Source organism: Argopecten irradians, chromosome 15, assembly GCF_041381155.1.
Source record: "Argopecten irradians isolate NY chromosome 15, Ai_NY, whole genome shotgun sequence".
NCBI classification, from domain to species: domain Eukaryota; kingdom Metazoa; phylum Mollusca; class Bivalvia; order Pectinida; family Pectinidae; genus Argopecten; species Argopecten irradians.
In genome coordinates, this window is record NC_091148.1 from 14,406,375 (window position 1) to 14,421,856 (window position 15,482).

Below are 15,482 nucleotides of genomic sequence, written 5' to 3' on the forward strand. Positions count from 1 at the left end.
TTAGTTCATGATAAAAATAAATTGAATAAAAATAAAAAAAAAAACAACAACAAAAAACCACAAACACACAAAAACAGGGGTCTAAGGAAAGAACCCTCGTGCACAACGTCCTTTTGTGGAATTCGAACCTGGTGTGTGCTAAACTTTTTAGTTTGTAATTTTGCTCGGCTATCGAAATGTTTTAATGAGTTAATTTCTAGATTTCGTTAGCTTTTAGAATTAGTTTATTTGGTTTGACGTCCTAAAGATAGGTCAAGGAGGCGGAGGAAAGTTGAAGTACTCAGAGAAAAAACAACAACCTACAGTTTTTACCAAGCGATATATATGTCATCTTCACATGTCAAGGCAAGATAATACATTACACTCTTTTTGCTATGTCGGTATCGCTCGGTAGACGAAGGTGCTCATATGTATAGGACTCGAACTCGCGACCCAGATATTGGGAAACAAAAGATTGAAGTTAAAGGCCCACTTCTTTTCGAAACGGCATTTCATTTTTAAGATGGGAATGTAAAACGGGATTGATAATTTTGTAGATTCGCAAAAAATATATAGATATTGGGAAACAAAAGATTGAAGTTAAAGGCCCACTTCTTTTCGAAACGGCATTTCATTTTTAAGATGGGAATGTAAAACGGGATTGATAATTTTGTAGATTCGCAAAAAATATTAGCTTACCGTTAATTCACACTTATCGTCACCTTTTGAACAATTATATTAAAATAAATCAAATGTTAATATTCATAACGCAGATCGTCTCGTTTTTCCCGCAGTCTTCCTAATTAACGCGCGTAATACATGTATATATACGTTGCGGCTTCATTGTTAAAAATGTTTTGTGTTGTAACTCGTAACCTCATCTTAGGACATTTATATTTATTCTAATGTTATAATTGTTTTTTAAGAAACTTTTAATGATTGTTTCAGAAAGATATAGTGGGCCTTTAATTTTTAGGGTAAATTTTAACTAGAAACAAGCTTTTGTATACATTATCTGCTTCCTGCTTAAGATTAAAAAAAATCATCAGGTTTTGATCTAAGACTAAAAACGATTAAGCATTTAAATCTGAAGTAAAAAAATTATTCACCAAATATAATATCAAACAGAGCTTTAGAATTTATTTAAATTTAAAGGTAAAATGGGACATGTAGATATGTGTCGTGTTGCCAAAGACGACCGAGTAAACATTGACATGCGCACCCCATTTACCGGTGTTCAGTGACCCGTGACGATACCCAGAAAGCGTGTTCGGAACTGTTAGGCTACTAACATGTGCTTTCACGTCCCTAGCTGGATGTGAACGTGGTGTGGTCAGACATTATGTCCGGAGTTGAGTGACCACCAGAACTTCCGCACCTACGGAGTAATACAGAACAGACAGGTACGTGTATATGTCATATTTGTCGTGTTTTACCTGACACAAATTATTCACACGTGTCACACATACAGGTATGATTTGAGCTGTTATTATCGGAGTACAGGTATCGGCTGTAGTATATTGCGACCATATATCTCAATCTACTGTCAGAATATCGAAACCATTTTATCATCAAAAATATGTGATTTAAATATACCGATTATATACTTGTAAGTATGATTATAATCGATCGTTGATTTACAACAATCTGTCTGTACGGTTCTAAGAGCATAGTCTATTTATAGAGATCGATAGACCTTTAACTGATCAATGTACGTACACATACATTGTATAGAATATCTTGATGTGCCATTGTGAGCATAATTCTTTATCAACAGGCGTTTGATTTTACAGATATTTTCTTTCTCTATATATACTGTTAATGTATATGTATATAGAGAATAAATATCTATAGAGCCAAACGCCTGTGGTTTATCCCCTTTGACAAATCAGAAAGTGTGCACTCTAGACCAAACAAACAGTGACGCATTAACTGACTATTCTGGTATTCACAAAGTGTTTATTTACATGTCAATGGGTTATAATTATTGAGCTAATTATATTTTATGCGCCAGACTTTCTTCACTATACAGTACTTGATCCAGGTCTGCATGGGACATTTTTGGGATAAATTGAACATCTCATGGTGACACTATTTTATATCATAATATGTCACTACACGTTTTGAAATGTTACTGATAACATTTTACGTCAATCATTTCTTCATATTCTTTATATATAATAACAGCAGAGACATAATGTAAAGTCTCTTGATTATGTTTAAAGGAATTCTAGATCTTCATATGCACTATAACAAATTTTGTATTTCAAGGGGAGTAACTCTAGACATCGCTAAGATTACAATTTTACAAGATAGGTCACTTGCCATCCTATTTAAAGATGCTCCAACGCTGAAAATGGTATTTTTCACTTCAAAGGGGATTTTTCTTAATCTTAGACATCGCTAAGATTAACCATTTTACTATGTGGAAGAATAGGTCACAAAAGGCGACATGCCATTATTTTTTTTGTGTAATTAGGCCTGTTCAATAATAAATACATTTATGCCCTTCGGCGGTGGAGCCTATTTAATCTGACTTTTACATTTTGTTAGACACGACATATTGTTTCACACGGGTCTCGTTGGATGGCTTCACCTCTAACATTGTTGGAGTAAGAGAGTCACCCTGCACGACCGTCTACAATTAGTTACTTGTAAGACATATTAAGTCGGGACATTTTGCCACAAAGTCGGAAGTCCTAGCTACATGTACAAAATGTACCTCCCAATATACGTTATGTATAGATCTATTCTTACAAGTTCATTTAAAGTTTGGAAGTTAAAGCTACAACAATTTTAGAAACTTCATTTATTGCACATTAATTCCATCAAACGGACAACATCACTACAGGACTTTTCTTACCTTGTACTTTCAACTTTCTAAACAGAATCAGTTGGGACCACATGTGCATTTTCCATTATATTCATTATCATCCGAAATAGTGCAATAGTGAAACCATATAAGTAATTGAGTGCTCCAGACAGTGGAAGTGAAGGTAAAATAGTCCCAAAACATGTCTTGATTCTGCCTAGTTACTGAAATTTGAAGTACCAAAGACGCCCGTGATATTATGAATGCAATTGTTGCCATTATTGTGAGTAAGGATTTTCCTTGAAAATGATGGGCCATAATTGAAATCTATCAGCATTAATGAAAGATGATGGTTGCATTGACATTAAAGAAATTTTTGTAGAACAAATCAAAAGTCTGCATGTGTCATCATGTACATTTGTACAATAAGATAAGATATCCCCTTCTGATATGACCGATATACCCTGTAACAAATAACCCCTCTCCCCACGTCCCTCAACACTCACACCCCACTCTCTCTGGGACTGCATGAGTGATTGATGAAGCTGACATACCATTCTTCCGCCACATCTAGGTCTTGACATGCAATGCAGTGACCAAGTCAAGAAGCGTCCAACACTGGATTGCTGTTGAAAAGTGGTATTAGGTGTCTGAAATTCTTCCACTTGTCCTCAATCTCTAGGCCATAGTGGCTGAGTGGTTGAGACATCTTAAATTTATCACTGCCACCGTGGGTCATGGTGGCTAAGTGATATTATACCACTTGCCTTCCACGTCTGGGTCATGATGGTTGAGTGGTTAAAGTGTCTGGCATTCTTCCACTAATGAGCGGTTAAAGTGTCTGAATTCTATCCATAGCCTTTCAGATTTGGGTCATAGTGACTAAGTAATATTCTACCACGTGCACGAGTCCTCCACCTCTGGGTCATGGTAGCTGATGAGTACTTAAAGTGTTAGACATACTACCACTAGTCGTCCACATCTGGGTCACAGTTGCTGAGTGGTTTATGTGTCTGACATTCTACCACTATAGCCTTCCGCCAGTTGGCTCTTGTTGTTGAGAGATTCCATTTCAACCAATTTCACTGAATAAATCAATTGGTTTGGGCAACAGGCTAGGCCTATATAGGCCCTTTCCTAGCCACAGATTATATAAGTTAAATATTATACACGTAATTCAGTTGATTAAACAACATATTAATTAAACAAATAAGAGATATTAAATGCGTTTGACATTTAATTAATTTCACCAGTATGCAACCATCCACCTCTGGGCAGATGGCCAATTGAAGCAGAATTTAGCAATTCAATTTCAAATACTGAAATATTTCTAATATTAACAAATCATTTTTAATACAGGAAAATGATTTTTTAATATTGACAAATCAGATTTTTGATTTTCTAATATTAAAAATTCACGTTTTTTGTGTTTAAAATGATTTCTAATATTATGAAATAATTTATTATTTGAAATTGAATTTCAGATCCAACATGGCGGGTCGACATGTAGTTCTGGATGTTGGGTCGGGTAAAGAGAAACCAAAGACTTTGATGGAGAAACTTCGCGCGCATTACAATGACAGACAAGCCGACCGACGCCACAAAAATGCTGCGAAGACGACAATGCGGTGCCTGATGACCATTCAGGCTCCCACACAGCTCTTTATGTTCCACTATTACATCATACCATACCTGTTTGACGGTTACGACGCCTGGACTCAGTATTACCTAAAAGTCATCGTAACGTACATGGCCATTCAAGGTTACTCCAACTTTCTGTGTACAATTCTATACGACACAAGCATTCCGAAGACTAAGGATCGTCCAGACTTGCCTGGCCTTAACCAACGTTGGGAAAACCCACCGGATCATTTTGTCTCCATACACACGAGTGGACAGAACGGCTGTGCTGTTCCGATCCAGTCTCAGAACGATGAAGTTTCAGGTTTCGAATGGAAGTACTGTGATATTTGTCAGATATACCGACCTCCCCGCGCACACCACTGTGACACGTGTCAAGCCTGCATCTTAAAACGTGATCACCATTGCTTCATGGTCGGGAATTGTATCGGTTTTAAAAACCAGAGATATTTTGTGGTTTTGACGTTCTACGCCGTACTTGTGGGGCTAATAGGGGGCTATTTCCAGTACCAGTATCTCTCACAGTACTATTACCCCATCAGCTACTCGTGGACCGATTTTATCCCACTTGTAGCGACCTATCGCTGGCTTTTCGGCACAGTAGAAACAATATCCTTTCATGTCTGTATAATGATTTACCAAGTGTACCTGGAGATCCTATTTGGGCTTTTCGGATTTTTATATTTCACTTCTCAAATCGCAATAATTGCCCAAGGGAAGACTCTTTATGAACTCGCAAAATCCATCCCTATCCGAAATTTAAATAGTATAAATGATAACTTTCGTTCAGTGTTTGGCGATTTTTGGGTTCTAAACTTCTTTTTCCCCATGCAGATAATTTTTCGTCAAAGAGATGACGGTAGAACGTGGGTAGGTGTTAAATTAGATCATAATGCAAATCTTCAGGAAAAGAACAACTGAATCTTAAGAAGTAAACTCTTCCATCCAATAGTTGAATAGGTTTGCCTCTGCTATAAAATAACGGGGAGAAGGGGACTTGAAATCGTCAAAGAAGCAATCATCCTCGATCCTCACTCACCTACACCCCTGGACTATCTCATATTAAAATTGAAGACAGGTCCTTTGATGCCCATTAAAAGAAACACATAACGGTACGCAATAGCTTTGAAGTTGGGCGTCGCTCAGTAAACGAGCCTAGGACACTTTCAGTATAAGGATATTGGTCGATCAATGGGTATCGCCGGGGTTTTTTCAGGGTAAGCTCATATTTGTTAATGAATGTGGAATATTATTGTTTAAAGTCTGGTAAACAACGTGGTATTACACTTTTATGTAGAAAGAAGTATTTTCTGCAATCAAGAACTTATTTGCATGTAACTTCGTAACAATATTGAAAATGTTGTGTGTTTATGTGGTGCCTTAAATATATTTGTTAGTTCATTCTACATATAGAGTTATGTCCCCTACATTAAATAATGTAAGTTGTGCCATTTTATATAGAGATACATTTTGTAATTTATAGTGAACTTACATTCAATGAAATGTATTTTATTGATTAAGAATCTGTGATGTCCCTTGTTTTTCTAGTTGTAATTAAATTGTTTTTTCTTTCAAAATGAACTGGTATTATTTTATTATACCAACCAAATACATGTAGTATAAATGACTATTTAAAGCCAAGAATTGTTTTAAGCAAACCTTAAATGTGTTGGTATGCTAAGTGCTTTTTTGTTTACTTTGCAATAGTTGTTGATAACATGGCATAAACAAGTATGCTGGATATGCTATATTTACAACCAATATCTGTTCTATTTTTAGGTTTATGATACAGTACATCACTTGATGTAAAACTCTATGATCCCTTCCATATTTGTGTTTTAATTGTTTTTACAAAAACAGGAAAATACTGAATAACATAAATGTGCCACACTATATATTTATTATATTTGTGCATTTTCACTTTGATTTTTATTTTAAACTGAAATTTTATTTTCAGAAGTGTTCAGGGATCAATCTAGCTCTGATTTATTACCGTTTATGGGTAAATTTCCCCTCAAGGAATGAATTCCCCTCTGGCCTAAAATTCCCCTGAAGATTTAAAAATTCTCCATTTTAAGCTAAAAAAAATGACCGTTTTTGTAACACAATTTCCCCTATTTTTCATTAATTTTTTTGGGACTTTTGTTTGCAAATTTCTTCATATTTATCATACAGCCACTGCATATTTTATGATAAACTCGAATTTTTGAAAGAGGGTTGTTTCCCCCAAAACCTAGATTGATCCCTGGTGTTAGTATTCCATTATTTTCTTCATTATTGACTATTAATAAGGAAAACATCTAATTGTTTTATGAATGTATTTAAAGTTATATGTGCCGTAATTTTCATACTCATGAATCAAAAAGAGGTTTTAATATGTTACTCACCACCAAAAATTACCTACATTTTGAGAAATACATATACTTTCAATGTAACGGTTTTAATTTTAAAAGTAAAAATAAGAACTGAAAATGATTATTGGCAGTACTGCTAAAATCATTACATTTGCATCTATAGTGGAGTAAAATGACTACAAACGGTCAGACCATGAAGCCAAATTGTGATCTAGAATTTAATTTAACATTTTGACAATGTTATTAGTAATTTAACATTTTGACAATGTAAAGTGATTTCTGCAGGCAGGTATATTTCCATTTAAACATACATTACATGTTCAATTTTACAGTACACAATTTCTGTGTTATAACTAACGTTTACAATCCCGGAAGCCATTTGAATGATTTTCACAACTTAATTCATCAAACCTTGTGGTTTTTATTAGATTAATTAAGAAAAATAACAACATTCTAAATGTTCACCCAGTTACGGCTTATATAAGTTTAAAGCTTTTTATACAATTTAATTTACAGTTCTGTTTATGAAAAAAACTATTGTTATCAAATTAGTGAAATCTTAGTGCTCATGTAAGTAAATTCTTATCTATAATAGGAAATACCCAAGTACATTATAATTTATATTGGTGCCTAACCGTTAATTTTGAGTCTAGATTATATTCAGCAGTGTGGTGAGGTATTGATGCTGATGAATACAAATTAAGCCATGACAAGACCTGACGTTGATTTTCCATGACGTGATACATTTTGGTATTAGTTACAACGTTTTAACATAAGAACATTCATATTTGTTTTTCTAAAAAAACAGAAATTTGCCAAAATAATTGGTGTAACTGTAATCTTACAGAATTTTGTAATAACTATGGAATTCACAGTATATATCATTGTTAATATATTGAAAGAGTGAGAACATATGATAGAACTACAATTATCCGAGTGAAGTGAAAAATTGGTCTTGACTAAAGAAAGGAAATTAAAACAAGATCTTCATAATTCCGTGAAATCCCAAAATTTTTGAGCGACTTTTGTTTTCTTTATGAATGATTGCACCCATGTTTCAAGCCAAGGTTTCAGCCAATCAAAGATGACGTTACAAACGACTACGCTATTTTTCACGTTATGATATAAAAACGTAATTTTTAAGCCAATGAAAATGTTCGTTACAAACTAGATTGAATTATTTTAATATATTGTGAAAAGTTTGAGCTGGATTAACGAAATATTTTTAACAGAAACAAAATTATATATAAAAAACCAACTTAAAAACAAGGTCTTATTTACATATGAGTGGATTTAATAGGTTCTGTATATATCCCCTGTATATATCATTAATGTGCCTTATAAGGAAATATGCTCCAAAATGTGATGAAAGTAATTCTTTCAATATTTCTGATATCAAACGCCATAATTCTGCAAACTATGCTCTTTTATTTAAAAAAGCCATAAATCTTCAAATAGCACTATTTTATTTACAAATGCCATACATATTTTATTTGCAAGTTACACTTCTGTATTTTATTTACACATGCCATAAATCTGCAAATTAGATTATTTTCTTAACAACATAAACTCTTATTAGTATGTTTTATAGGTACCTGTACATGTAATATTGCTTGATGTGTTTCAATCAATAGTCCTGTATCTTAATCTGGATTTCTTTGTGCTAAATTGACACAACATGACTAAATGCTCTAAATTATTTTTATTTACTTAGACTTTGACAAAGATTTGAAAATCTATGTGCCATATTTATAAATTTTTGTACACGTATATACTCTATGTATTTATAAATCGACTTGTGTCTTATATTCTTGTATTTAATCAAGAAATCTATGTGCTATCTATTCTAAAAATTATATTTTATATTCCTGTTAATTTACAATATCTATTAGCATAATATAATCAGCATTCTTTTATCTTTGTGCCATATCAAAGAAATAAAAAAAAACTTTTCAATATTTGGTGTTGTTGTGAGCGTATAGTGTGTAATACCCATTCACAGTGTATTATCATAATGATTGGAGAACTAATGACTATCACCAGAGTCCTGTCCCCCAGGGACTGAATAAACAGCCCCAGGGTGCTGAAAAGATATGGGCTTGTCCTCAGTAACCTGCGGACTATCCCTAAGGTGGTGACAGACCCGAGGGACCTTAAGAGATATCGGACTGTCCAGTCCCCAGGAAGACGTAATTGGTCGTCTCCATGGGCCTTAAGTAATTGAAATCTACCCAGGGGCCTAAAGGGACTGATTCAAGAGGCTTGAAGTGGTAGACCAAAAGTGATCAATTTGACAATGTTAACAACTATTTTTGAACTGTGTATTTGTCTCATAATATTTTCAACATGATAACACCTGTATATGGGAAGGATTGATACTGTACACAAATTTGGCTCCCCAATCGGCTCAGAAACAGTGTAAATCAATCATTTTGGCTCTATTTATTTAGCCTGTTCTTAATAAGTAAGCAATAGCAAGCATACCAGGGATCCAAAGTGTGTAAATATAACATGGGACTGGTCCATCACGAAACTAAACGATAGAGGACCGAAGAGATACGATAACGTAATATAATTATTTTTGTATAGATCTGGCTTAAAGTGGATATAAGTCGACTTATTTACATTGACGCACGCAGTTACTGTAAGTTTTGCGTATTTCGCGATCGAGAGATTTGAAAATTTGAGAAAAATAATCGCCACGAAAAATCAAAACTTTAAGGAATGTAATTTTTGAAATTAAAGAACATTGAAAAAAGTAGACAAGACATTACGTAGTCGCGAAAATAAGTTGGGATTAGATTATACGAATAGAAGTACTCCTACACATGTGAAGAATGAAACAATGTACAGTAAACACGTGTATAACAAACACGCCTACAACAAATTCATGGTTAAAACTTAATTATTGTCGTTCCTCGTCAATGTTGCAAAAAATGTTGATGCATTGTATCTTTACTATATGCGTATAACAACATATTTATATAACGAAGTGATAGCTTTAGTCCCCAGAGGTTTGTTATAAATCTTGTGCTGATCTCGTAGGAACATATCTGGAGCCCAAATGGTGAAACTCAAAAAGTCCCATCATGCCACATTAGTATCAAAATGTGTTTGAGGACTTAGCAATGCATCTTACCTTGACTGGTGCACAGTGTCTGTGTATTGGTTGAATCACTTTATAATGGGAATATTAACTCTGCTTGGCGATACTGACAGAAGAAAAAAGTAAAAAGGGTTATTCGTGTGAATGTGAAATATCACATGATTGAACTACCATCTCCTGGTGGGCAAAGTTTAATATGGACAGTTTGGCTATGTCTTTATACAGAGATTTTTTTCTTGATTGAATCTTCTGTTAATCTTCCATGGTTTATAATTCTTAGTGTCCATTTTTTCCTTTATTAAAGATGCTCCACCGCCGATAGAGCATAAATGATATTTATCATTTGAACAATAATTTGTGTTTAATCGTGTACATGTATATATATGCCTAATTAACACAAAAAATAACATGAAATAATTCATTTCGCCTTTGGTGCATGCGCAATCATTACTTCATTCCATATCGGATATAGTGCCACTGAATTTTTTCGGGATGCAATTTAATTTTTTTTCATATTTTTAACTTGAAGTAAAATAAGAAGCTTAAACTTTTCAAAGGTGGTAATGGTGTAAAGTAAGTAATTTTTGTAACTGAAGAAAAACACTAAATCGTTTGCTCCTTTTTTTGAAAAAATACCATTTGTCAGTGGTGGAGCATCTTTAAGTGAACGGAACAGATCGTCTTGGTCTCTTTTCTTCCAGGAATCTCTATACATGTACATTTGCATTAACGAGGTTACACTAAATTGAACCAGTCTATCAGAGAAGTACGGTGAAACAATAAACACGTACGATTAAACGAACCTTAGTAACGAGAATTATCACTGGCTTTATTTACAACTAACTCCTAAACCGTTCAACTTGGCTACACGAAACTTTCTGTACATGTTAGGCTAGTGCTCTAGTTGTGCCTTTTGCTAATGGGAACCTTTCATTTTCGATACTTTTTCTGTTACCATGGAAACTTATTCAAAAATACCATATTATTAAAGTTTCCTTTCTATTCCGGGCTATAACTCGAAAACCGTTCAATTTGGCTACACGAAACTTTCTGTACATGTTAGGCTAGTGCTCTAGTTGTGCCTTTTTCTAATGGGAACCTTCCATTTTCAATACTTTTTCTGTTACCATGGAAATTTATTAAAAAATACCATATTATTAAAGTTTCCTTTCTATTCCGGGCTATAATCGAAAACCATTCAACTTGGCTACACGAAACTTTCTGTACATGTTAGGCTAGTGCTCTAGTTGTGCTAATGGGAACTTTAAAGTTTCCTTTCTATTTCTTTTTCTGTTACCATGGAAACTTATTTCTAGTGCTCTAGTAACGAGAATTATCACTGGCTTTATTTACAACTGACTTCGACTTCTGTCCTTAGATTCATATGCAATATTAATGACAAAACACACTTCACTTGCGAGTATGAATAGCTTCTTAAGGAGACATTTTGTAGATTGATCAATGTTTGACATCCAGAATAATTTAAAGATGTTTTAGGATTATATATTTATGTTATGCATGTTCGGTATCCAATGCAAACAATAGTATACTAACGTTTCGTGAAAGTACGGCGATTGATTTCACTAGAACTAACTAAAGGTAACAAATAAAACCTGGCCTCAAGATAACAAAACAGTCTTCAGGTTAGATTTAGCCAATCAAAGACGACGTACAAAAGGTTACGTCATTTTTGATTGGCTAAGGCTAATATTGATTCATGATCCCGGAGCCTGGGTGCAGTGGATACTGTCTAGTACATATGAACAATGTTTATATACTTAAATCGTATGTTTCAGATCCATCATGGTGGCGAAGGTTGCTGTTGAACTTACTCCGGAGGAGAAGTTGGAGAAGCTGAGATTTCATCACTACACCCTGAAGATACTCCTCCGACTGTTGATGGCGTTTGAGGCTCCCTCCCAACTTTTCATGTTCCTCTACTACATCATCCCGTACTTATTCGAAGATTACTCTCAGGGAACTCGGAATGTTCTCAGTTTCTTCGTAATCCTCGGAACAATAGAAGGCTTGTATAATTATTTCTGTGTAATCCTCGCAGATCCATCTGTTCCGAGAAGTGTTCAACGAAATCATCAAAAATCAAATTCACAGGACAGGATGGTGACGACGACGTCAGATCACGTGACAGATTCCTCCTATCATAATGGAGTATCGATTGACCTTTACCCCGATCACGATGACGACGACCTTGGATTAAAATGGCGGTACTGTGAGAAATGTGATTGTGAAATGCCGCCGCGGTCCTGGCATTGTGATATCTGTCAGGGTTGTATTTTAAAACGTGATCATCATTGTTTTATGGTAGGGAACTGTATTGGTTTAAACAACCAGAAGTACTTTGCTGTTCTGGCCTTATACGCTCTACTCTGCGGCTGGGTCGGAGGATATTTCCAGTATAAGTATCTACAAACATTTTACTATCCCGAGTGTTGGTCCTGGACTGACTTCCTCCCACCATTTGCAGCATACCGGTGGCTGTTCGGAAGATGGCCTGCCCTGAGTTTTCATATCCTTGTAATGATTTGTCAGGTTTATCTAGAATTTCTTTTCGGAACTTTCGGGTTTCTGTATTTTACCTTCCAAATGACCGTCATAGCGAAAGGGTATACGGCATTTGAAATGGCTAAAATGATGCCTGTCCGAAATACGAATTCCAAAAATTTTAACTTTCGGACAGTATTCGGTGATTATTGGGCGCTCAATTTTATATTTCCAATGACATACTTCTTTCCTCCAAAAGTCGACGGCATTAGATGGGAAGGAGTGAAAATTGATCATAATGCATGAACAGTTTCTAATTGCTGCTACATTCACAAGGAAAATTATATTTTAATATCATATAACAATATCCATGATACTCGAGGCGATGCGATGGATTTTCGCTCACTATTCTATTGAAATTATCATAGAAAGTCACCAGTTCACGACCATCGTGTATAAAAGTGAAGATGGTGTGCAATCCGTTTTTATCTCTCATGTCTCTTTTTGTCATGCATAAAATCCAAAATTAAATGAACATATTGCTCAACACGTTTTATAAAATCGTCCAAATTTTGTATACATGGTTTATTTGTTATGTTTTAATTATTTGTATCGCTATACTGGTATTATAAAAGATTTTTTGTATGCGTGTTTCCTTTAAATCGCTACTAGTCATAGAGTTCTACATGGATTGTAACCAAATTTGACCACAAACATCCTTGGGGGTAGGGCAATAGAGTTTGTATAAATTTTGGCTCTGACCCCCAGGGGGCAGGAAGGGCGGGGCCCAATAGGGAAAATAGAGGTAAATCCTTTAAATCGCTACTTGTCCTAGAGTTCTGCATGGAATGTGACCAAATTTGGCCAGAAACATCCTTGGGGGAAGGGGAACGGAACTTGTATAAATTTTGGCTCTGACCCCCAGGGGGCAGGAGGGGCGGGGCCCAATAGGGGAAATAGAGGTAAATCCTTTAAATCGCTACTTGTCCTAGAGTTCTGCATGGAATGTTACCAAATTTGACCACAAACATCCTTGGGGGAAGGGGAACAGAACTTGTATAAATTTTGGCTCTGACCCCTCGGGGGCAGGAGGGGCGGGGTCCAATAGGGGAAATAGAGGTAAATCCTTTAAATCGCTACTTGTCCTAGAGTTCTGCATGGAATGTGACCAAATTTGGCCAGAAACATCCTTGGGGGAAGGGGAACAGAACTTGTATAAATTTTGGCTCTGACCCCCAGGGGGCAGGAGGGGCGGGGCCCAATAGGGGAAATAGAGGTAAATCCTTTAAATCGCTACTTGTCCTAGAGTTCTGCATGGAATGTTACCAAATTTGACCACAAACATCCTTGGGGGAAGGGGAACAGAACTTGTATAAATTTTGGCTCTGACCCCTCGGGGGCAGGAGGGGCGGGGTCCAATAGGGGAAATAGAGGTAAATCCTTTAAATCGCTACTTGTCCTAGAGTTCTGCATGGAATGTGACCAAATTTGGCCACAAACATCCTTGGGGGAAGGGGAACAGAACTTGTATAGATTTTGGCTCTGACCCCCAGGGGGCAGGAAGGGCGGGGCCCAATAGGGAAAATAGAGGTAAATCCTTTAAATCGCTACTTGTCCTAGAGTTCTGCATGGAATGTGACCAAATTTGGCCAGAAACATCCTTGGGGGAAGGGGAACAGAACTTGTATAAATTTTGGCTCTGACCCCTCGGGGGCAGGAGGGGCGGGGCCCAATAGGGGAAATAGAGGTAAATCCTTTAAATCGCTACTTGTCCTAGAGTTCTGCATGGATTGTAACCAAATTTGGCCACAAACATTCTTGGGGAAGGGGAACAGAACTTGTATAAATTTTGACTCTAACCCCGGGGGCAGGAGGGGCGGGGCCCAATAGGGGAATTACAGGTAAATCCTATAAATCACTACTTGTCCTAGACTTCTGCATAGAATGTGACCAACTTTTACAAGAGTTTGTATAAATTTTGACTCTGACCCCCCCAAGGGCAGGAGGGGCGGGAACTGATAGGGGAAATAGAGGTAAATATTTAAATTCCTTTAGAAAAGAAATAATGAACCTGTATTCAAAACATAACTTGGCATTACAAACCAGGTGAGCGATACATACAGGCCCTCTGGGCCTCTTGGCCCGAAGGGCCGGTTTGAGCTTATGTCATGGCGCGGCGTCCGTCGTCCGTCGTCCGTCGTCCGTCCGTCCGTCCGTCCGTCCGTCTGTCCGTCAACATTTCCTTTAAATCGCTACTAGTCATAGAGTTCTGCATGGATTGTAACCAAATTTGGCCACAAACATCCTTGGGGGAGGGGGAACAGAACTTGTATAAATTTTGGCTCTGACACCCTGGGGGCAGGAGGGGCGGGGCCCAATAGGGGAAATATAGGTAAATCCTTTAAATCGCTACTTGTCATAGAGTTCTACATGGATTGTAACCAAATTTGGCCACAAACATCCTTGGGGGAAGGGGAACAGAACTTGTATAAATTTTGGCTCTGACACCCCGGGGGCAGGAGGGGCGGGGCCCAATAGGGGAAATATAGGTAAATCCTTTAAATCGCTACTTGTCATAGAGTTCTGAATGGAATGTAACAAAATTTGGCCACAAACATCCTTGGGGGAAGGGGAACAGAACTTGTATAAATTTTGGCTCTGACCCCCTGGGGGCAGGAGGGGCGGGGCCCAATAGGGGAAATAGAGGTAAATCCTTTAAATCGCTACTAGTCATAGAGTTCTGCATGGATTGTAACCAAATTTGGCCACAAACATCCTTGGGGGAAGGGGAACAGAACTTGTATAAATTTTGGCTCTGACCCCCGGGGGGCAGGAGGGGCGGGGCCCAATAGGGGAAATAGAGGTAAATCCTTTAAATCGCTACTAGTCATAGAGTTCTGCATGGATTGTAACCAAATTTTGCCACAAACATCCTTGGGGGAAGGGGAACAGAACTTGTATAAATTTTGGCTCTGACCCCCCGGGGGCAGGAGGGGCGGGGCCCAATAGGGGAAATAGAGGTAAATCCTTTAAATTGCTACTAGTCATAGAGTTCTGCATGGATTGTAACCAAATTTGGCCATAAACA

The 15,482-nt window shown here is 36.7% G+C and overlaps 1 protein-coding gene across 2 annotated transcripts; it reads left to right on the forward strand.

Moving 5' to 3' along the window:
- Positions 1 to 1,225: 1,225 nt before the first annotated feature.
- Positions 1,226 to 13,041, forward strand: LOC138308995 (palmitoyltransferase ZDHHC15-like). 2 transcript variants are annotated; one of them, XM_069250081.1, is made up of 2 exons: positions 1,226 to 1,382; positions 11,689 to 13,041. In XM_069250081.1, the coding sequence occupies exon 2, from the start codon at positions 11,696 to 11,698 to the stop codon at positions 12,698 to 12,700; it is 1,005 nt and encodes a 334-aa protein (XP_069106182.1). In that variant the 5' UTR covers positions 1,226 to 1,382; positions 11,689 to 11,695; the 3' UTR covers positions 12,701 to 13,041. The 2 variants fall into 2 exon arrangements, with proteins under 2 accessions (XP_069106182.1, XP_069106180.1); XM_069250079.1 differs by lacking the exon at positions 11,689 to 13,041 and adding an exon at positions 4,276 to 8,733.
- Positions 13,042 to 15,482: the final 2,441 nt, after the last annotated feature.

Bases quoted from the DNA above. Each gene is read 5' to 3' on its own strand.
- LOC138308995 (XM_069250079.1), top strand. From the start codon at position 4,283: ATGGCGGGTCGACATGTAGTTCTGGATGTTGGGTCGGGTAAAGAGAAA.